Source organism: Odontesthes bonariensis, chromosome 7, assembly GCF_027942865.1.
Source record: "Odontesthes bonariensis isolate fOdoBon6 chromosome 7, fOdoBon6.hap1, whole genome shotgun sequence".
In the NCBI taxonomy this organism is placed as follows: Eukaryota; Metazoa; Chordata; class Actinopteri; order Atheriniformes; family Atherinopsidae; genus Odontesthes; species Odontesthes bonariensis.
The window spans coordinates 37,216,295-37,240,295 of record NC_134512.1 but is presented as its reverse complement, the minus strand read 5'-3'; the positions used below and the strand labels follow the sequence as shown (position 1 = coordinate 37,240,295).

The window sequence follows — 24,001 nt, the reverse complement described above, 5'->3', positions numbered from 1 at the left end:
CGTCACACGGAGCCGCTGTCACAGACGCACAGACGCTGCTCCATCGCTGTCAGTCCGCCGTTTAAACCCGACTTCAGTGACAGCAGAGAGTTTGAAGTCTGCGTTCATTAGGAGGACGGCTCCGCGCTTTGCACTAAACTCTCATCACAGCAGCGACTGTAAACGGGCCCCGGAGGCCGTTTGAAGTGGGAACACGGAGACACCTCGCTGTCAGGCTCACAGACTGCCGTCCCATCAGCATCTTCCTCTCAGAGAGGCGCAGAAACGGAGAGCGGAACTGAAACTCTGGGACCAGATCAGAGGAGTGTGGCAGCGTGTTGATCATCACCTTCAGGGTTCTGGATGGGAGTCGTGTGAGGCTGGAAATCAGGCCGTAAAAATCTCACTGAAAGGCTGAGCTGCTTTTTAATGTGTTCAGACTAAAGCTGGGCGAGTTAACTCGTTAATTATTTAACACTGATAAATATTTTATCGCGCATTAACGCAGTTTTTGGGGGCTTTTGTGCCTTTAATGGAAAGTTCAGAGAGACAGGAAGCAGGGGGCAGAGAGAGGTGGAACAACATGCAGCACAGGGCCAGCTGCAGCGAGGACTGTAGCCTCTGTACATGGGGCGCCTGCTCAGCCCACTACGCCACGGACCCTGTTTTATTATTTATTTTATCATTGTAAAAGTCTGTTCCTCACAGGCTTTTATTTTGTAAAAGTATGTTGCTCACAGGCTTTTATTTTGTAAAAGTCTGCTGCTCACAGGCTTTTATTCTGTAAAAGTCTGCTGCTGTCTGCTGTGGAACAGGAAAAGAAAGTAATCGGCGGATCCACCAAACATGGAGAAGGGTACGGAACTTTTACTCGGCCATTTTCATGTTAAAGTTCTTCCAGACGGCGGAGTCGACAGAACCAAAGTCATCTGTAAACACTGCCAAGTTGAATTGTCTTCTCAGCATAGTAGTTCCAGTCTAAAATATCACTTAAAGGCAAAACACACAACTGATAGCAGCAAGTCATTCAAGGAAACAGACAGTGGAGCGAGGCTTCTACATAAAAACTACAGAAAGATGCTGATGTTAAAAGTGTGTTTGCACAACAAATGTTATGGCACTTTCATTCATATGGCAGCACATTTAAAATAAAGCTAAATGCTAAAAGCTATACACTACTTTTGGATTCATTTCTGTATTTTGCGTACAAATGCGATTAATCGTGATTAATCAGGGAAATCATGTGATTAATTAGATTAAGCCTAGTTCAGACGCACTTTGAGCCTCATATCTGAGGTAAAGGCCACGTTCAGGTCACTCTGAATCTGCCAGAGATTCACAGACAGTCAGCTGATCGTGGGATTAAGCTGTGACAGCGTGTTGTTCACAGGTGAGGCTTCCCCTTGACCAATTTTTCAAGTTTTAAGTCTTTTATTGTCAGATGCACAGAACAACTGAGTCGGACTGGGCACTGAAATTCTTAGGACAGGACACCGTACAGCAACTACCATAACATAAGTACTCTAACAATAAATAGGCAATATGGATACTACAAAATATACATTTTACGCTAATTACTAGAGCTATACTGAACATATAATACACATAATAGCCTATGTTAATCTAAGACCTATACTAACCTAGAAACATAAGATAAAAATTAGGGCTGAGTAACGATTAAAATGTTTAATCTAATTAATCACATGATTTCCCTGATTAATCACGATTAATCGCATTTGTACGCAGAATCCAAAAATTAATCCAAAAGTAGTGTATAGCTTTTAGCATTTAGCTTTATTTTAAATGTGCTGCCATATGAATGAAAGTGCCATAACATTTGTTGTGCAAACACACTTTTAACATCAGCATCTTTCTGTAGTTTTTATGTAGAAGCCTCGCTCCACTGTCTGTTTCCTTGAATGACTTGCTGCTATCAGTTGTGTGTTTTGCCTTTAAGTGATATTTTAGACTGGAACTACTACGCTGAGAAGACAATTCAACTTGGCTGTAAATGCAGGAGTTTTTTTAAATTTTATTTTGAAATACGTGCTTTTATGTTGAAACAAGTAAAACAGGAAGTAGCGCCGATTAGCTACGCAAGCTTAAAAAAAAAAAGCTCGTTTCATATCATATGAGACATTTGAAGAGGTTTTTAAGCTAATTTCAAGGTCACTTTTATCTCAAAAGTCCTAAATATCACATCTTATTTCAAGAAATCTTGACAAGCCGATTTTCACTAGTTCCATTGATTTTTTTTTTGCTTATTTCAAGCAAAAAGGTCTTTTATTTGTTGTTTTTTTTAACTTATTTTTGGAGGGGCATTTTTTCCAGTGCACAAAATCGTTCTCCAGGAAAAAGTCAGACCTCACAATCTCTTGGCCCTATTTTCTCTCCCTTCGTATCACTGCCTGCTGCCGACAGCCGCGCCTGTTACGGTGTTTGCTGCTCGGTCTGCACAGCAGGCAGCGATACGAAGGGAGAGAAAATAGGGCCAAGCGATTGTGAGGTCTGACTTTTTCCTGGAGAACGATTTTGTGATGCAAATGTATTACTCTGTTGAACGCATATTGTTCTGAGAAGCAAAACGCTTTATTTTTTAAGCCCCAGCCAACTAGCCGGACTACCTTCATCAACACCAAAACGAGGCTGGAACTCTGCTCACAGGACGCAGCAGGGGGTAAGAAGATGTTCAGAAATGATGTTGCTGATATGGGATGTCATACAGCTTCATGTCAAAAAAGCGAACTATCCCTTTAATACAGCAGCCAGTCTTAGTCAGCTCTCCTCTGAAAACTGATAAAAATAAAGCCTGTTGCTCTCTGACTTTCTGGCCCATCATCACACGTAAATGTGGCCGAAATCAGAGGAAAACTTTGGTTCAGATTCAGGATGGCGGTGATTTTTGTCAGACGATGGTTTGGTTATAAAATGGCTTTAATCAGCAGCCTTTGAATACCTGAGAATGACCGTGTGCTGACACACAGGCATGTGTTCAGGTGTTCACTCACCTGTTACAGAGGGCTCAGTGAAGGACAGCAGCAGGCAGCCGAGGATGCGTTTCACACACATCTCCAATGCTGCGGTGCTTCATATTCATGAGCCGGGTATTGACAGTTACATGTCGGGTAAACAAACACCGGCAGGATGAATGTGAAGTGATGGATGGCTGTAACTGGCACCTCCCTCCATATCCTCTGACATAAAACGCTGCACTGACTGCAGCTGGAACTATTCTACACAGAAAAAAAGGACTTTTTGGTGAAGTAAACTCTATTAGAGTAACTTACCCCCTTCACAGAGCAGCATGGGAGAGGTCAGGGAGAGGCAGAGTTACACAGGGGAGGGAACTCTATTCATGCCACTATCAGAGGAAATATGTTCATAAACTCACTTACATGCTGTCGTAGAGATGGATGCGTGAAGAGGAGGATGAAGAGAAGAGAAGAAAGAGAAAAACAAAGAAAATATACTGAAGTTCCTTTGATTAAACTGAGGGAACAGTCTGCTGGAAGCCTCAGGTTTTACCAACACGTCATTAAATGAACGACCCGGGTCAGTTAGACTCGGCATCATGTCACACAACTAATTTCCCCCAATGGCAACCTGGTCTGGTTTGTGTTTGCAACACAACAAAAAGTCCCGACTGTGGATTGTTTTTATTGTTATGAGCTATATGCTAAATTAAATAACTTAAATAACTTCTAATGTAACCGGTATGAAACCTCTGCGTTGTGTTAAGGTTAGAATGAATGGAGAGCACACCGCTGCTCTTTCGAAGGTCTTTATTTTCCTCCACCTTTCCTCACCGAACATCAGAAAAAAAGAGGAAGGCTGTGTTCGAAACCGCATACTTCTCCTACTACTCCTACTAACTTTAACTTTTTTTAAGTTCCCGGATGCATACTAGATTCTCCTAAATGTTGGGTATGCATCATGAGGTTACTACTCATACTCAAACTACCCAAGATGCAACGTAACGTGACGTCGCCGATCGTCATTTCCTGTCAAAACGGCAGTTTCAAGCTAGCTACAACGAGGGTAGGTTCACTTCCTGTTTTCAAAACAAAAGCACCAATTGTATGGTAATGGCTTTCCCTATGATAAAAGGCAACGGGTATTTTATTTTGTGAAAATAACCGGAAGTGCGTTACTCACTACGGCTAGCTTTAGTAGCGCCGAATTCGTGGGAACAAAATTGTAAACAGCCGGTATTTTGTCAGGTTTTCAACACGTTGGGGATCTAAACGACTACTTTCTCACCTGAAAATGTTTCAAATGTTGCTAAAGTTTACAGAGTTTAGAGCTTAAGGGAAATCAGCTTCAGGCCGGCTGATTTCGGCTCGGGCAGGAGCGAAATGCATTGTGGGTAAACGCTCTGCATACTGTCTGATCGATGAGTATGCAGTATGGAAGTATGTAGTATGTAGTATGTAGTATTTAGTATGTAGTATGTAGTATGTAGTATGTAGTATGTAGTATGTAGTATGTAGTATTTAGTATGTAGTATGTAGTATGCGGTTTCGAACACAGCCGAAGAGTTTAGGCGGGACCGTGTCTTTTGTCACAGATGTTGCTCCCCCATAAAAGAATGTACAGAAACCGAAAAAGAAAACAAAAGTTCCACCTGACTAGTCTTATAAATGTCATAAAAAACAATTAAAAGCAATATTTTTGAGGAATTATACACAAGCCAAATTAACCCTTGTTACACTAATATACATTGACATGGCATTTTGTAAGCTACATGTGGTATCTTTTTATGTACACTGGAAAAAATCTAAATCTTACCAAGTATATTTGTCTCATTGAGTATCTCATTACACTTAATATAAGACACAACTGCCTAACAAGTACTATTTCAGCCAGATATAGGGACTTGTTTTAATACAATACATCTGGAATATCTTGTTAAGTGAAAAAGTCTTGAAAACAAATTGTTTTGAGTCATATTTCACATGAAACAAGCTTTTTTTTTCATTTAAAGAGGTTTTTAAGCTAATTTCATGGTCACTTTTAACTCAAAAGTCCTAAATATCACATCTTATTTCAAGAAATCTTGACAAGCCGATTTTCACTAGTTCCATTGGCAGATTTTTTGCTTATTTCAAGCAAAAACGTCTTGTATTTGTTGTTTTTTTACTTATTTTTGGAGGGGCATTTTTTACTGGGTCACACTGAGGTGTTTTACCTAAACGTTTTGCCTCCTGCTGTGTGATATTGAAAAAGCTCTGAATCAAACTCTTCTTCCTCTAAGAAAGAACCTCCTGGAGTCACCGCTGGGAGGAAAATCCATCCCAGAGGCTCTGAAAGCCTCCAGTGAGCGTAAAGCGTGACGTGAAAGCCGAGCGGTTCTTCTCCTCTTAATGTGGTTCTATGGATTATTGATTTTTGATTTGCTGGCTGCTTCAGCTCAGGGTCTTTTTATCAGAGCCATTACCTCCTTAACGATTAGAGACAAAAAGTTAATTATGTAATTATGGAGCCAATAAGTGACTTGTCTGCTTTGCTTTGCTCTGCTGGGGTTTAAACATTATCTCCTGCGAGCACATCATCATCATCAGCAGCAGCAGATTAACACTCAGAGGCTAAATTGAATTCTCAGACTCTGGGCTGTCTGGGAAGCCATTAAGTAATCACAACATTGGCCCCGTCCAATCAATCCATGGCGCTGCTGTGAGTGTGTTTCTAACAGCTGAGTTTCATTGACTGTGAAAGAAAAAAACAGCTTCTGTTAAACTGTGAATTTTCTGCTGTTACAAGCAGCTGCAAGTGTTTTTCTGTCCTGAATTGTTAGTTTTCTGACTGCTTTGGTCACGTTTCACTGTAAACTGCAGAGCCTTCAGTTATCAGGCCCCTCTCTGTGGAACCAGCTGCCAGTTTGGGAGGCAGAGCCTTCAGTTATCAGACCCCTCTGTGGAACCAGCTGCCAGTTTGGGAGGCAAAGCCTTCAGTTATCAGGCCCCTCTCTGTGGAACCGGCTGCCAGTTTGGGAGGCAGAGCCTTCAGTTATCAGGCCCCTCTCTGTGGAACCAGCTGCCAGTTTGGGAGGCAGAGCCTTCAGTTATCAGGCCCCTCTCTGGGGAACCAGCTGCCAGTTTGGGAGGCAGAGCCTTCAGTTATCAGGCCCCTCTCTGTGGAACCGGCTGCCAGTTTGGGAGGTAGAGCCTTCAGTTATCAGGCCCCTCTCTGTGGAACCAGCTGCCCAGTTTGGGAGCCAGAGCCTTCAGTTATCAGGCCCCTCTCTGTGGAACCAGCTGCCAGTTTGGGAGGCAGAGCCTTCAGTTATCAGGCCCCTCTCTGTGGAACCGGCTGCCAGTTTGGGAGACAGAGCCTTCAGTTATCAGGCCCCTCTCTGTGGAACCGGTTGCCAGTTTGGGAGGCAGAGCCTTCAGTTATCAGGCCCCTCTCTGTGGAACCAGCTGCCAGTTTGGGAGGCAGAGCCTTCAGTTATCAGGCCCCTCTCTGTGGAACCAGCTGCCAGTTTGGGAGGCAGAGCCTTCAGTTATCAGGCCCCTCTCTGTGGAACCAGCTGCCAGTTTGGGAGGCAGAGCCTTCAGTTATCAGGCCCCCCTCTGTGGAACCAGCTTCCAGTTTGGGAGGCAGAGCCTTCAGTTATCAGGCCCCTCTCTGTGGAACCAGCTGCCAGTTTGGGAGGCAGAGCCTTCAGTTATCAGGCCCCTCTCTGTGGAACCAGCTGCCAGTTAGGGAGGCAGAGCCTTCAGTTATCAGGCCCCTCTCTGTGGAACTAGCTGCCAGTTTGGGAGACAGAGCCTTCAGTTATCAGGCCCCTCTCTGTGGAACCAGCTGCCAGTTTGGGAGGCAGAGCCTTCAGTTATCAGGCCCCTCTCTCTGTGGAACCAGCTGCCACTTTGGGAGGCAGAGCCTTCAGTTATCAGGCCCCTCTCTACCTTTAGGATCAGGCTTAAAACTTTCCTTTCTGATAAAGCTTATAGTTAGGGATGGCACAGGTGACCCTGAAACATCCCATAGTTAAGCTGCTTTAGGCCCAGACTGCTGGGGGGTTGGAATTAATTGGATTGTATCTTTGAAGAGCACTGAGACTTATTTTGTGATTTATAAATAAAACTGAATTGAATTGAATCGTTGGTCTGGCGACCTGTTCAGGTGTACCCACCTCACGCCCGATGCGCGCTGCGATAGGCTCCACCCCCCCGCGGCCCGGCAGTTGGATTAAGCGGGTACAGAAAATGGATGGATGACTTTAAATGAATGAGTCTGACGTCACCTTATGACAGATCTCTTTTGGTCGACTTGTGTTGATTTAGAGAAGAATTTAAAATTTAATTTTTCCGTAACGTTCAGCTGTGAAACAAAACTTTTTTTTAATAAAAAACATTCGTCTCCATGTTTTTATGAGCTGTTTTTCTCTTTTGTCGTCATCTGTCAGTTTTTTTTTTGTGTTTTCTGAAATTGAATTCACTTAAAAATTTTTTAATCTTTTCTTTTTAATTTTCTCGCCCTTTCTTCCTGCTCTGTTGTTGCTTTTTGTCCCTCTGGGGCACCGTACTGACAGGCTGAACAGAACTGGAAGAACCAACTTCCTGCTGGTCTGTAGGTGAAATTAAATGGATGGATGATGGTTTGTGTGTGTGTGTGAGGATTGGACTCTCAGCAGGTAGAGAACGCTCAGCTGTTCTTGTGTGTCGGCAGGTTAATGCTGCCTACAGGTAATTGGAGGGGAAAGGCCACGTGGGGAGTCACTGTGCATCACCCCAGGGTTAAAGGGGAGCTCTAAGGATATAATTGGATAAATAATCAAAAAGCCCCGACAGACTTTAGAGGATGTGAGCGCGGCGCTGAGTGGTTCAGTGATGATGTAAGAGGAAGCACAGACGTTCATTTCAGAGGTTCAAGCTCACACTCCTGGTTTCAGATGAACTTCTTCCGCTCATTGCTCCTCCTTCACGTCTTCATCGTCCTCGATACGTACGCAACAACACTGAGCTGTGACAGAAACACCTCCCACAGTCAAACTGAGAGGACCAGCTCCAAACATGCCAAAAGTTCTAATGATCTAATTATTTCCCTTTTTCAGTATTTGCTCACATTTCTACGGGTTAGTGGGCTGTTGAATCCCAAAACTGTTGTTCTCATGAGAATAGCGTAGATGCATATATGAGTCACTACCTCCCACACTGAGTACTCTTACGGTATGTTTCTGTGCATGTGTGCACTGTAACGAGGAAACACACAGAGATTGTGTTTCATTTCAAAGGTGGAACTCCTCTGGATACTGTTTTCAGATCTCTGTGCAGGCAGGATACCTGACAGCAGAAAATGTACTAGGGCTGGGCGAGTTAACTCCATATTATCGCGTTATCGCTAATTATTTAACGCAGATAAATATTTTATCGCGCATTAACGCAGTTTTTATTTTTTTATTTTTAAAATTTATTTTATTATTGTAAAAGTTTGTCGCTCACAGGCTTTTATTTTGTAAAAGTCTGTCGCTCACAGGCTTTTATTCTGTAAAAGTCTGTCGCTCACAGGCTTTTATTTTGTAAAAGTCTGCTGCTGTCTGCTGTGGAACAGGAAAAGAAAGTAATCGGCGGATCCACCAAACATGGAGAAGGGTACGGAACTTTTACTCGGCCATTTTCATTTTAAAGTTCTTCCAGACGGCGGAGTCGACAGAACCAAAGTCATCTGTAAACACTGCCAAGTTGAATTGTCTTCTCAGCGTAGTAGTTCCAGTCTAAAATATCACTTAAAGGCAAAACACACAACTGATAGCAGCAAGTCATTCAAGGAAACAGACAGTGGAGCGAGGCTTCTACATAAAAACTACAGAAAGATGCTGATGTTAAAAGTGTGTTTGCACAACAAATGTTATGGCACTTTCATTCATATGGCAGCACATTTAAAATAAAACTAAATGCTAAAAGCTATACACTACTTTTGGATTTTGCGTACAAATGCGATTAATCGTGATTAATCAGGGAAATCATGCGATTAATTAGATTAAACATTTTAATCGTTGCCCAGCCCTAAAATGTACTTTTGTGTTTTGTGAATAAATCTGCTGAACAGAAGCTCATCACCATCTGTCCCATCTCTTTTGACCCGGTTTTATACCGGACCTGCCACACCAGCATCATCCTCCTGGAAGGAGCTGGTGATGAAGCGGACCCTGGATGCATCCTGTGAGGTAGGTGGATGTCTCACCGATCTGACGTTGACGTCGGCTCCGGAGCGCAGCATCATGTCCACGGCCTCCTGACGGCCCTGCTTGGCTGCCCAGTGAAGCGCCGTCTGAAAACACACATCAAACACGTGAGAACGCACACCTGCTGACGGATCAATACCGTCACCGATAACATGATCAGTTTTACAGTTCAGAGACTTCTGGCAGGTCATTCTCGTTCCCAACGGACTGAGACTCCAGTCTTAGGAACAAAACCGAAGGTCATGTGACACAGATGGTTAACGGAGACATTTGCTGTGTCCGAAACCGCATACTGCATACTGCATACTACATACTGCATACTGCATACTACATACTGCATACTGCATACTACATACACATACTGCATACTGCACACTACATACTGCATACTACATACTACATACACATACTGCATACTACATACTGCATACTGCATACTACATACTGCATACTGCATACTACATACTGCATACTACATACTACATACACATACTGCATACTGCATACTACATACTGCATACTGCATACTACATACTGCATACTACATACTGCATACTGCATACTACATACTGCATACTACATACTGCATACTGCATACTACATACTGCATACTGCATACTACATACTGCATACTGCATACTGCATACTACATACTGCATACTGCATACTACATACTGCATACTGCATACTACATACTACATACTACATACTGCATACTGCATACTACATACTGCATACTACATACTGCATACTGCATACTACATACTGCATACTACATACTGCATACTGCATACTACATACTGCATACTACATACTGCATACTGCATACTACATACTGCATACTGCATACTACATACTGCATACTACATACTACATACACATACTGCATACTGCATACTACATACTACATACTACATACTGCATACTGCATACTACATACTGCATACTGCATACTGCATACTGCATACTACATACTGCATACTGCATACTACATACTGCATACTACATACTTCCATACTACATACTACATACTGATCGATCAGACATTATGCAGAGCGTTTACCCACAATGCATCTCGCTCCTGCCCGAGTCGAAATCAGCCGGCCTGAAGCTGATTTCCCTTAAGCTCTAAACTCTGTAAACTTTAGTAACATTTGAAACATTTTCAGGCGAAAAAGTAGTCGTTTAGATCCCCAACGTGTTGAAAACCTGACAAAATACCGGCTGTTTACAATTTTGTTCCAGACGAATTTAGTGCTACTAAAGCTAGCCGCAGTGAGCAACGCACTTCTGCTTATTCTCACAAAATAAAATACCCGTTGCCTTTTATCATAGGGAAAGCCATTACGATACAATTGGTGCTTTTGTTTTGAAAACAGGAAGTGAAACTACCCTTGTTGTAGCTAGCTTGAAACTGCCGTTTTGACAGGAAATGACAATCGGCGACGTCCCGTTGCATCTTGGGTAGTTTGAGTATGAGTAGTAACCTCATGATGCATACCCAACATTTCAGAGAATCTAGTATGCATCCGGGAACTTCTCACTTACTAAAACTCGCATGCTAACTCGAAAAGTTAAAAGTTGAATCTCATGGTACAGGAAGCAGACTTACAGGCTCCGTTTGGTGGCGTGTTGTATGATTTACGCATTACGCAAAGGTAAGTTACTGTATTTCACTCATATCTGAGCCAACCCAACAACCCCCCCACTCCGCTTTACTCGTTAGCTCTTTAGCATTGTGCCACCCACCCCTGCTGAGTGTTAGTTTCATACAGAATGATTGTTTTTACAGAAATGTGAATTAAAAGTGCAGTTTTTGTTCAGGAGTGAATGAAAGAATCATTATTTTAGCTGAATGCACCGAGTCCATCCTAATCAAAACGTTTGAAATTCAGATTTTAGAGGACTCGCCATTATTTAAAGTGTGAATAAAGAATAAAAGCAAGACTTTGCTGTCAGAGAGCTTCAGATCAGTTTTCCTCTGACTGCACTCAGCCTTTAACTGAGCGGCTGTGTAAAATATTCTGCAGCCTTGTTTCAGAGGCAGAGGGAGAAATGTGGCTCATTTGAATAAAATCCTGCTTTGAAGTGAATTCACAGTTAATTAGTTTAAACAGATTTGGCTTGGAGCTGCAGACAGACACACAAACTGCTCTGCAGTAATGCGAGCTTTAATTCAGCCCAGTGGGATTTAATTCTCTGCTTAAGAGCCACATTCAAGGACGGTTATCCCATCGCCATTGTGTTGAATTAAAACGCGTCACTAATCGTGTTTGTTAATGTGCTCTCATCGGTCTGTGTGAAGGACACGAGGCCTTCATCCACGGGAGGTGAAAACAGAACAGACGGACACTTTCACCAACGTCTGATCCCAAATCTGATCGGTGAACTGGCCCGAACGGGCTCTACAGAATGTGATCGGTGAACTGGACCGAACGGGCTCTACAGAATCTGATCGGTGAACTGGCCCGAACGGGCTCTACAGAATCTGATCGGTGAACTGGATCGAACGGGCTCTACAGAATCTGATCGGTGAACTGGACCGAACGGGTCCCTACAGAATCTGATCGGTGAACTGGACCGAACGGGCTCTACAGAATCTGATCGGTGAACTGGACCGAACGGGCTCTACAGAATCTGATCGGTGAACTGGACCGAACGGGCTCTACAGAATGTGATCGGTGAAGTGGACCGAACGGGCTCTACAGAATGTGATCGGTGAAATGGACCGAACGGGCTCTACAGAATCTGATCGGTGAACTGGACCGAACGGGCTCTACAGAATCTGATCGGTGAAGTGGACCGAACGGGCTCTACAGAATCTGATCGGTGAACTGGATCGAACGGGCTCTACAGAATCTGATCGGTGAACTGGACCGAACGGGTCCCTACAGAATCTGATCGGTGAACTGGACCGAACGGGCTCTACAGAATCTGATCGGTGAACTGGACCGAACGGGCTCTACAGAATCTGATCGGTGAACTGGACCGAACGGGCTCTACAGAATGTGATCGGTGAAGTGGACCGAACGGGCTCTACAGAATCTGATCGATGAACTGATCGGTGAAATGGACCGAACGGGCTCTACAGAATCTGATCGGTGAACTGGACCGAACGGGCTCTACAGAATCTGATCGGTGAAGTGGACCGAACGGGCTCTACAGAATCTGATCGGTGAACTGGACCGAACGGGCTCTACAGAATCTGATCGGTGAAATGGACCGAACGGGCTCTACAGAATCTGATCGGTGAAATGGACCGAACGGGCTCTACAGAATCTGATCTGTGAACTGGACCGAACGGGCTCTACAGAATCTGATCGGTGAACTGGAACGAACGGGCTCTACAGAATCTGATCGGTGAACTGGACCGAACGGCCTCTACAGAATCTGATCGGTGAACTAGCCCGAACGGCCTCTACAGAATCTGATCGGTGAACTGGCCGAACGGGCTCTACAGAATCTGATCGGTGAACTGGCCCGAACGGCCTCTACAGAATCTGATCGGTGAACTGGACCGAACGGGCTCTACAGAATCTGATCGGTGAACTGGACCGAACGGGCTCTACAGAATCTGATCGGTGAACTGGCCCGAACGGGCTCTACAGAATCTGATCGGTGAACTGGCCCGAACGGGCTCTACAGAATCTGATCGGTGAACTGGCCCGAACGGGCTCTACAGAATCTGATCGGTGAACAGGACCGAACGGGCTCTACAGAATCTGATCGGTGAAGTGGACCGAACGGGCTCTACAGAATCTGATCGGTGAACTAGCCCGAACGGGCTCTACAGACTCTGATCGTTGAAGTGGACCGAACGGGCTCTACAGAATCTGATCGGTGAACTGGACCGAACGGGCTCTACAGAATCTGATCGGTGAAGTGGACCGAACGGGCTCTACAGAATCTGATCGGTGAACTGGCCCGAACGGGCTCTACAGACTCTGATCGTTGAAGTGGACCGAACGGGCTCTACAGAATCTGATCGGTGAACAGGACCGAACGGGCTCTACAGCACCAACACAGCGTCACACTGCTGCACTTACAAACTGATGTGTCCAAGCGGGTCCAGGTGAGCAGAAAGAAAACACACGAGATTAGAGATTAGTTTGAAACCTTTCTGTTCAGTCACATGTTGGAACATGATCTAATCTGCATGCTGTCTCACTAATCATGGGAAGGACCACTTCCTGTGTGTCAGCGGTGAGAAACACTCTGAAAGCAACGAGTGTTTGTGAGGCAGGCCGAGGCGTCCGTCTGCCTCGGCTTTATCCACTCTCACCACTTTTTGTCGTCCAATCACAGCGGCGATGTCGCAGCATCTTCTCACACATTTCACACCTTCATCTTCTTCTCTCCGCGTCCGACCTGGGTTTAAGGAGAGCGACCTCCGGTCGGCTTGAAATTAGAATGAGGGGGAACCACAGGAGCCGTCTGCAGCCCGACTCCTGAAGGTCAGCTCCTCCGAACACATCTGGGAAGTCATCCGGACCCCTGAAACCTCCTGATCTTCCTCCACTGAACCTGAAAGTCAGTCTGTCGTCTGCTCTGAGAGACAGACTGACTTTGTAAAGACCTGGAAGAACATTTTTTTTACTTTTTTTGTGGACTGATTTGTTCCTGGAGAAGCCTGATAAAAGCAGGTCCTGATCTCCTGCTGCTGTAAACAAACCCATCATTGTGTTCTGCTGTTTTCGTCCATTTAATTAAACACACTGATGCTCCTCATTCGGGGGGGGGGGGGGGGGGGGGGGGGGGGCAGCCTGCCTGCCTGCCTGCCTCCACAGGACGGTTAATGGAGGTTGGACTGCTGAGGCTGACAGGGTGGGGGGGCACTTTTCATTACAAGGTGCTAACTGAATCCGGCATCGCCCGCCAGCTTCTTCCAACACTCACCAAGAGCGTGCACGCACGCACACACACACACACACACACACACACACACTGACTGCACTGATATTACACACTGTAACGAATTGCTGTATATTTACGGTGGATTTACAACAGTATCCGACTGTATTTGACAATAATTGTAAAATACTGTTGAATATTCATCCCTCACATGTAAATTAACAGTTAAATCAGTCATTTAACAAATACCAGTAGATAACTGTAATTTAACAGCATAAAACAGTATTTGTAATGAATTGATGTCCAAATCCAAAATACATTATTATACTGTTAAATAAATTACGGTAGATGCGCTGTAAAATGACTAAAACACAATTATCCTACCGTTCATGTACTGTAATGGGATTTTCCCCATGTTTTTAGTTTTCTGTTTTATCATGCTTTAGGTGTTTTATGTTTTGCTTTTGGAGTTCATGTTTTAGCCATGTCTTGAATTTAGTTTACCATTGTCCTCCCCACAGTTTCTGTAAGCTCATTAGTTGTCACTCACGTCACCTGTTTGTCATTGTCCCCAGCTGCACTCACCTATCACTCCCAGTTCCCTATTTAGGCTGTGTTCGAAACCGCCTACTACATACTACATACCAGAGCATGTGAACGGAGCGGAGCGCAATTCCCGCTCCCCGCTCAGGAGGATGTTCGCTCATTCGCTCCCCGCTCAAAGTTGCGCCAGGACGCTCCGCTCAAACATCGCTCCACGCTCACCTTAATTTTCCTGCTGCTCAGGCGAAATCGTAGCCTGACTACGTCATACTCACGATTCTAGTCAGAATGTGAGTCTGATACCGCTGGATAGAGATTTGAGTATGGGGCGTGTTTCAACCGAACCAGGAGAAAAAATGCCTCTTCGCTCAATTGGATAGACCTACAACCAATCAGAGCAATGTAGTATGTGACGTAGATTAAGCGACACACACTTGTTGTAGGAAGGACGGCAAAAACATCTTTTCTATCAATAAAAGCCTTTATCGCGTTCCTCTGTTCGTCTTTCAAAATGAATGCAATGTGGAGATCCTGTAGAACAGACTCGATGGCAGAATCTACACACCCTAGCTCTCCAGCGGCAGCCATGTTCAGCTCTTTAGTGACGTAGTCGATAATGTCCCTGTTGATCATCTGTCCATCATCGTATAAAGCCCGCCCTGGCAATCTGATTGGTCCGACCAATTCTTGGTCGGGCATAATGATTTCCCAACTGAGCAGAGCCAGACCCAACTTCCCGACCAAAACTTTTATGGGCGGGGCTAAGTTCGGCTGGCGCCCAGGCTAGCGAAATCGCTCCACGCTCGCTCAAATTTTCAGGAGAAGGAATTTTCTGACATTTTTACTTCATGTAATTATGACAGGGCCCTGGGACACACGGCGTTTGATTTAATGATGTGACCGGTGTATTGTCTTATTTAACTGGCTGTTAAATTATCGCCACTCTGACGTACAAAAAATAATGTTTAGAAAATGTTGGGCGCCAGGTAGAAAACTACCACGTCAGGACGAAGCCCACCAGATTACTCAGCTTAAATATGCATCACACGACACAGCAAAGAGAGAGCCCAGGCTGGGCTAGGCAGGAGGAGGCGTGCGTGTGTGTGTGTGTGTGTGTGTGTGTGTGTGTGTGTGTGTGTGTGTGTGTGTGTGTGTGTGTGTGTGTGTGTGTGTGGCCGCGAGAGCAACAGCAGAAACGGAAGCAAAGCAGAGGAAACGAGGGTCACGGTTAGAACTAGCACCTGAGCAGTCAGCTTAATTCAGACAATCAGAAAGGGGAATATGTCTTCACGGTACCTGACCTGTTCCGAGCGTAATACACAATCCACGTTCGATAGCGTTTGTAGGCCCTACAGTTCGGGTGTTTCCCTGTTTATTATCCGCACTCTCTCTGCAGCTAATGCTAGCTCCGCCACACATAGAACACACCGTTGTGCCCTCGACTTGAATTGCTCACTTCCACATTTACTACGGGAGATAAGGCCCGCGTGGCTGCTTGTCCCCAGCTGTGAACGTAACATCTCGCTCCATTCATGTTGCCCCGCGTTTCCTATTTAATTATTAATTTATTACACTAGACTACATTAAATCAAAAATGTTATTTTACAAATTTTATAATCCGACATTTTTGATTGACGTTGTGAGCGCATCGGAGCGAACTGGAGCGGAGCGAAATCCTCGCTTTGGTTTTTGAATTGAAAACCGCTCTCCGCTCTGACCATATTTCACCGCTCCGCTCCACCGTCCGCTCCGTTCACATGCTCTGCTACATACTACATACTACATACTGCATACTACAAACTACATACTGCATACTACATACTGCATACTACATACTGCATACTACATACTGCATACTACATACTACATACTACATACTACATACTACATACTGCATACTACATACTGCATACTACATACTACATACTACATACTACATACTACATACTGCATACTACATACTACATACTGCATACTACATACTGCATACTACATACTGCATACTACATACTACATACTACATACTGCATACTACATACTGCATACTGCATACTGCATACTACATACTACATACTACATACTGCATACTACATACTACATACTACATACTGCATACTACATACTACATACTACATACTGCATACTACATACTGCATACTACATACTACATACTGCATACTACATACTACATACTGCATACTACATACTGCATACTACATACTACATACTGCATACTACATACTGCATACTACATACTACATACTGCATACTACATACTGCATACTACATACTACATACTGCATACTACATACTACATACTGCATACTACATACTGCATACTACATACTACATACTACATACTGCATACTACATACTACATACTGCATACTACATACTGCATACTACATACTACATACTGCATACTACATACTGCATACTACATACTGCATACTACATACTGCATATTACATACTACATACTGCATACTACATACTGCATACTACATACTGCATACTGCATACTACATACTACATACTACATACTGCATACTACATACTGCATACTGCATACTGCATACTACATACTGCATACTACATACTACATACTACATACTGCATACTACATACTGCATACTACATACTACATACTACATACTACATACTGCATACTACATACTGCATACTACATACTGCATACTACATACTGCATACTACATACTGCATACTACATACTACATACTACATACTACATACTGCATACTACATACTGCATACTACATACTACATACTGCATACTACATACTGCATACTACATACTACATACTGCATACTACATACTGCATACTACATACTACATACTGCATACTGCATACTACATACTACATACTACATACTGCATACTACATACTACATACTGCATACTGCATACTGCATACTGCATACTGCATACTACATACCGCATACTACATACTACATACTGCATACTACATACTGCATACTACATACTACATACTGCATACTCATCAATCAGACAGTATGCAGAGCGTTTACCCACAATGCATTTCGCTCCTGCCCGAGCCGAAATCAGCCGGCCTGAAGCTGATTTCGCTTAAGCTCTAAACTCTGTAAACTTTAGCAACATTTGAAACATTGTCAGGTGAGAAAGTAGTCGTTTAGATCCCCAACGTGTTGAAAACCTGACAAAATACCGGCTGTTTACAATTTTGTTCCCACGAATTCGGCGCTACTAAAGCTAGCCGCAGTGAGCAGCGCACTTCCGGTTATTTTCACAAAATAAAACACCCGTTGCCTTTTATCATAGGGAAAGCCATTACCATACAATTGGTGCTTTTGTTTTGAAAACAGGAAGTGAACCTACCCTCGTTGTAGCTAGCTTGAAACTGCCGTTTTGACAGGAAATGACGATCGGCGACGTCACGTTACGTTGCATCTTGGGTAGTTTGAGTATGAGTAGTAACCTCATGATGCATACCCAACATTTCGGAGAATCTAGTATGCATCCGGGAACTTAAAAAAAGTTAAAGTTAGTAGGAGTAGTGGGAGTAGAAGGAGAAGTAGGCGGTTTCGAACACAGCCTTAGTTTCCAGGCTCCCCTGTCATTTTGTGAAATGCTTTCCTTGATTTTCACCTCTTAATGCCACGTCAAGCTACGACCTTAAAGTTAAGTGTCTTTCATGTCAAGTCTTTGTTTTGTTATATTCATGCATTTATTCCACAGTTTAGTCCTGTTATCCGGCTCTGTTTAACTTTGTTTTTTGCGGATAAAACCCAGTTTTTTTTTGTCTTACACCTCTGAGTCCTCCCCCCCCCCCGTTGTGACAGAATGCTCCTTTAAGTGTTGCCTTTAAACGGCGTAACGGGCTGAAACACGCCACACATTCACAAAGCTGACGGGCACCTGTCTGCCTCAGCAGGACGCTCAGACCACCGTCAGTCCTCTCTGACAGATCCATGGGGGGGTGAGGGGCACCGACGGTGACACGGCACAAACTGCCAACAGTCGGGCCGCGTGTGGCGGGCATCTGTCGGCCCGGCGGTGGTTCTGGAGTGACAGGCGGGCTGAGAAGCAGCAGGAAAAGCACATCGGAGAGGCGTGAATTTCACTCCCTTCATTTCTGATCATGCAGGCATGAAAAGGAGAGTAATACTCTCAGGCTGCGTGGGGGCCGCACCATTGATGTTGTTATTTCCACATGGGGAGGTCTGAGCAGCTAATGGAGGGGGGGTGCACAACAGTGAGGCCATATGGAGGGTCCTTTTGCAGAAGCTCCTGAATAGAAAGCTTAAGTCTCACAATGCCGTGTGAAATTCTACTTTTGGCATCAGCGGGGAGGTTTCAAAGCCAGCCTGCAACAGCTCCACCATATGTGCCGCTCTGAACCCCCCCGTTACTTTGACCTGACAGTGAATATGAGGAACATATGCTGACATGAGGACGCAGAACCCAATGAGCCGACCTCTCCAGAACCAGCGCCTCCTGGCTGCTGGTGCTGGCCGACGCTGAGCCGAGGACGATCACACTTCAGCTGCACGTCTTCGGTGTGAAACCGTGAAATCAGGTGATGAGGCTGATGCAGAGCAGAGACGGAGGGGCTTCTGGGCGGAAGCTATCTGTTCCCTCCCATCTGCTGAGCTGCCTCCCTTCAGGCTCAGAGTTTGCTCAAATATTAATTACCGTGTAATTACAGTATCATTACACGTCCCCACTGCCTGGGCTGCCAGACCGTTCAAATCGGTCCTAATGAGCATGGATCCGACATCCTGGAGTAACGTCCAGCTGCTAATGGAGGATGAAGGCCCCCGGGAACAGACGTGGACCGGCCGCCCACCCTCGGACTGCAGAGACACAACAACCCCCAGAAATCCAGTCTGTTTCAGGTTGTTCTGGGTTATCATTAAAGGGATAGTTCGCCTCTTTTGACATGAAGCTGTATGACATCCCATATCAGCAGCATCATTTCTGAACATCTTCTTACCCCCTGCTGCGTCCTGTGAGCAGAGTTCCAGCCTCGTTTTGGTGTTGATGAAGGTAGTCCGGCTAGTTGGCTGGGGTTTAAAACATAAAGCGTTTTGCTTCTCAAAACAATATGCGTTCAAAAGAGTAATACATTTGCATCACAAAATGGTTCTCCAGGAAAAAGTCAGACCTCACAATCTCTTGGCCCTATTTTCTCTCCCTTCGTATCACTGCCTGCTGCTCGGAAGCAGGGGACTGCTTATTTGATAAATAATATTAAATTATTATTTGATAATAATAATAATAATGAAATAATATAATATTTTATCAAATTATATAAAAATATAATATTTTTATAAAATGTATAAAATATATTTTATACATGGCGCTAGCCGGAGAGAAAATAGCACCAAGAGATTGTGAGGTCTGACTTTTTCCTGGAGAACCATTTTGTGATGCAAATGTATTACTCTGTTGAACGCATATTGTTTTGAGAAGCAAAACGCTTTATTTTTTAAACCCCAGCCAACTAGCCGGACTACCTTCATCAACACCAAAACGAGGCTGGAACTCTGCTCACAGGACGCAGCAGGGGGTAAGAAGATGTTCAGAAATGATGTTGCTGATATGGGATGTCACACAGCTTCATGTCAAAAGAGGTGAACTATCCCTTTAAGGTTGTGGCACCTGCTCTGCAGTTCCTTCGTGTTGCAGACGTCAGGAGGAAGCCGGGCGGTGAGAATGAGAGTTTGTATGTGGGGCGGCGTTGTGTCGGAGCTGTCAGCCTGTCTGAGCGACTACACGCTCTGCACAGCAACGCCGCCTCTCTGCTGCTTCTGGAAACAAACATGCCAGAAAATTGGACGTCTGTGTGAATCCCATTTACATGAAGAGCATTTTGCACCCCCCCCTTCCCCCCGTACACACTGCAGCGCTGCTCAAAGAGCCGGCAGACGTCCAGGCGTCGGGATGACAGCGAGCTGCTCTCTGTGATATCACTGCTGAGCTAATTGAGGCAGAAGTCTGCCGCTGCGTCCTGGTTGTTGGTCTGTGTGAAGATGATTGGTGTTAACGCAGCCACGAGGAAAACACAACTTACCCCCTTTGTGCGGAGGAAGGTTCGCATCACACCAGGTCGTCAGAGGAGGTCGGAGAGTCGGAAACACAAACAGAGGATGGAGTCACTCCTCAGGCTGCTTCCAGCTGCTCAGCATTTAAACTGAAATCTTTTGGTCCACATGTGATCAGCTAAACAGTTTTATGATCATTAAACCTGATGATTTGATCTGGTTTAATCAACCCAGATGCTACAGGTGTCTGCACATCACCCTCATTCTGATGCACTAAACACAGGGAACAGCTGAAGCTAAAACAGACAGGAAGTAAAACTACACACAACTAGCGGAGCTCAGCAGAAAACATGGAAGCAGAGCAACAAATGTTGAGTGGGACTCAAAGTTTCCTTCCTCTTCCTGAATGTCATTTTCCCTGTGGACCAGCACGGATCTTACAGGTTCTGGGGGGGGGGGGGGGTCCGGTTTATCTGTCTGACTGTGAGATCACACAGAAACTACAGAACCATGAAACTTTATGCAGAGCCGGAGAACTCCAACATTTGAACCGTGGAGGATTCGCTCTCCTTTTTTAAATGGAATAAGTTCAGATCAGCTGATTTTTCTGGGCTTTGACTCACATATAAAAGCTCCCATGATGCACCTCTCCATGTACATGTGACATCATTGTTGTCATTAACTTGTGTTTCTCTCTCTCAGCAGGTGTCCCTGGCCTGGTGTTACGCTGCTTGTTGTACCCTCTCTCCTGTCCTCTCAGCCCCCAGCTGGTCCAGGCAGATGGTTCCTGGTTCTGGTTCTGGTTCTGATGGAGGTTTCTTCCTGTTCAAAGGGAGTTTTTTCTCCCGACAGTCGCCTCGTGCAGCTCAGGACGGGGGATTGGATCAGAGAGAAGTTTCAGTGAATCTGTTTTAATTGGTTCTGTATGAATTAGACGTATTTGGAATTTGATGAACCGGATTTGATTGGATTAGAATGAATCGGACTCTGATGGGCTTGAACTGGACTGAATCTAATTTGGTGCTTTATAAATAAACTAGGGCTGGGCAACGATTACAATGTTTAATCTAATTAATCACATGATTTCCCTGATTAATTGCGATTAATCGCATTTGTACGCAGAATCCAAAAATGAATCCAAAAGTAGCGTATAGCTTTTAGCATTTAGTTTTATTTTAAATGTGCTGCCATATGAATGAAAGTGCCATAACATTTGTTGTGCAAACACACTTTTAACATCAGCATCTTTCTGTAGTTTTTATGTAGAAGCCTCGCTCCACTGTCTGTTTCCTTGAATGACTTGCTGCTATCAGTTGTGTGTTTTGCCTTTAAGTGATATTTTAGACTGGAACTACTACGCTGAGAAGACAATTCAACTTGGCAGTGTTTACAGATGACTTTGGTTCTGTCGACTCCGCCGTCTGGAAGAACTTTAACATGAAAATGGCCGAGTAAAAGTTCCGTACCCTTCTCCATGTTTGGTGGATCCGCCGATTACTTTCTTTTCCGGTTCCACAGCAGACAGCAACAGACTTTTACAGAATAAAAGCCTGTGAGCAACAGACTTTTACAATAATAAAATAACTAATAAAACAGGGGTGGTCCATGGCGTAGTCGGTTGAGCAGGCGCCCCATGTACAGAGGCTATAGTCCTCGCTGCAGCTGGCCCTGTGCTGCGTGTCGTTCCCCCTCTCTCTGCCCCCTGCTTCCTGTCTCTCTGAACTTTCCTATCCATTAAAGGCACAAAAGCCCCCCAAAAATGTTTGTTTTTTTAAGATTTTTTTTTTTTTTAAAGCGTTTAAAGCTGCCGTCGGCAACTTTTATTTAGTCATATTAGCTTGAACTGTCATGGGATTCTGGAAGTAGAATATTAAGTAGGCTGTTTAGGAAAAATCCCGAATTCTGTAGCTCCCTCTGAAGCCTGTAATCGTGCTCGCAAAAATCGAGCGCTCCCGGCTGTTTTTAACCAATCACGTTAGGTGTATTATTGATCTATTATCTGAGCAGAACAGTCACCAACCACGTCTTCCATGCTGAGCGCGAGTCTGCCCCCAGCTTGTATGCGCGCACACTGGTGTGAATTCACGTGCACAACCTCGTCCACAGAGGGGGAGGGACCTGAAAGTTGTATCAGTTCGAATTTTCCGACTTTAGACTCGGAATTTTGAAAACCTGCTGACGGCAGCTTTAATGCGTTAAACGCGATAATAACGAGTTGAGTCGCCCAGCCCTAAAATAAAACTGATTTCATGTGAAGTTTCCCACAGCTGAATCATCCTGATTTGTTGGTGAAAAAACGAACTTCCTGATTTGACAGAACCGGAGCGTTCAGGGTTCTGTTACACGAAGCGAACAGAACCAGTATGAAACAGGTTTGTGCAGAACCAGCGTTTGGGCAGAACTGTGGGACGGCTGGAGGACGTCTGTCTCTGCTGCTGATGGGATCTTCTTTATCTCATCATCCTCTTCATCCTCACCTGCTGTCTGACGCTCAGCAGCTCTGATCCAAACTAATAGGATCACTACCTACACCCCCACCTGCACCACCCCTCCGCCCCCTTTCACTCATTCCATTAGGTAGATTACAGACTCGTTACCGCTCGTTGAACATTTGATTTCCTTAAGCCAATTGTTTTCTCAAGGCGCTTGGCGCTCGGCTCTCTGCTCTCTGCGGCGAGCAGCCTGATGGCTCCTTTGGACCGAACAAACAGCTCAGCTGAAGCCTTCTTTATGAGGCCGGAGCAGCTTTATATTCACTGACAGTTCATCTGGGTCTGAAGGAGTTAGGGTCATCTGTTAGGGTTAGGGTCATCTATTAGGGTTATGGTCTTCTTTTAGGGTTAGGATAATCTGTTAGGGTTATGGTCTTCTGTTAGGGTTAGGGTCATCTGTTAGGGTTATGGTCATCTGTTAGGGTTATGGTCTTCTGTTAGGGTTATGGTCTTCTGTTAGGGTTATGGTCATCTGTTAGGGTTATGGTCTTCTTTTAGGGTTAGGATAATCTGTTAGGGTTATGGTCTTCTGTTAGGGTTAGGGGTCATCTGTTAGGGTTATGGTCATCTGTTAGGGTTAGGGTCATCTGTTAGGGTTATGGTCTTCTGTTAGGGTCAGGGTCATCTGTTTGGGTTATGGTCATCTGTTAGGGTTATGGCCTTCTTTTAGGGTTAGGATAATCTGTTAGGGTTATGGTCTTCTGTTAGGGTTAGGGTCATCTGTTAGGGTTATGGTCATCTGTTAGGGTTAGGGTCATCTGTTAGGGTTATGGTCTTCTGTTAGGGTTATGGTCTTCTGTTAGGGTTATGGTCTTCTGTTAGGGTTGGGTCATCTGTTAGGGTTATGGTCATCTGTTACGGTTAGGGTCTTCTGTTAGGGTTGGGTCTTCTGTTAGGGTTAT

At 44.6% G+C, this 24,001-nt stretch overlaps 1 protein-coding gene across 1 annotated transcript in view; it reads right to left on the bottom strand.

Moving 5' to 3' along the window:
* Positions 1–20,725, bottom strand: part of LOC142384909 (ankyrin repeat domain-containing protein SOWAHB-like) — a 33,113-nt gene extending 12,388 nt beyond the window's left edge. The window contains exons 1-2 of the mRNA XM_075471215.1: positions 20,637–20,725; positions 9,166–9,252 (exon numbers count right to left, since the gene is read on the bottom strand). Of these exons, the coding sequence (XP_075327330.1) occupies positions 9,166–9,252; positions 20,637–20,663 (114 nt within the window). The 5' untranslated portion in view covers positions 20,664–20,725. The remainder of the gene's footprint in view (positions 1–9,165; positions 9,253–20,636) is intronic.
* Positions 20,726–24,001: the final 3,276 nt, after the last annotated feature.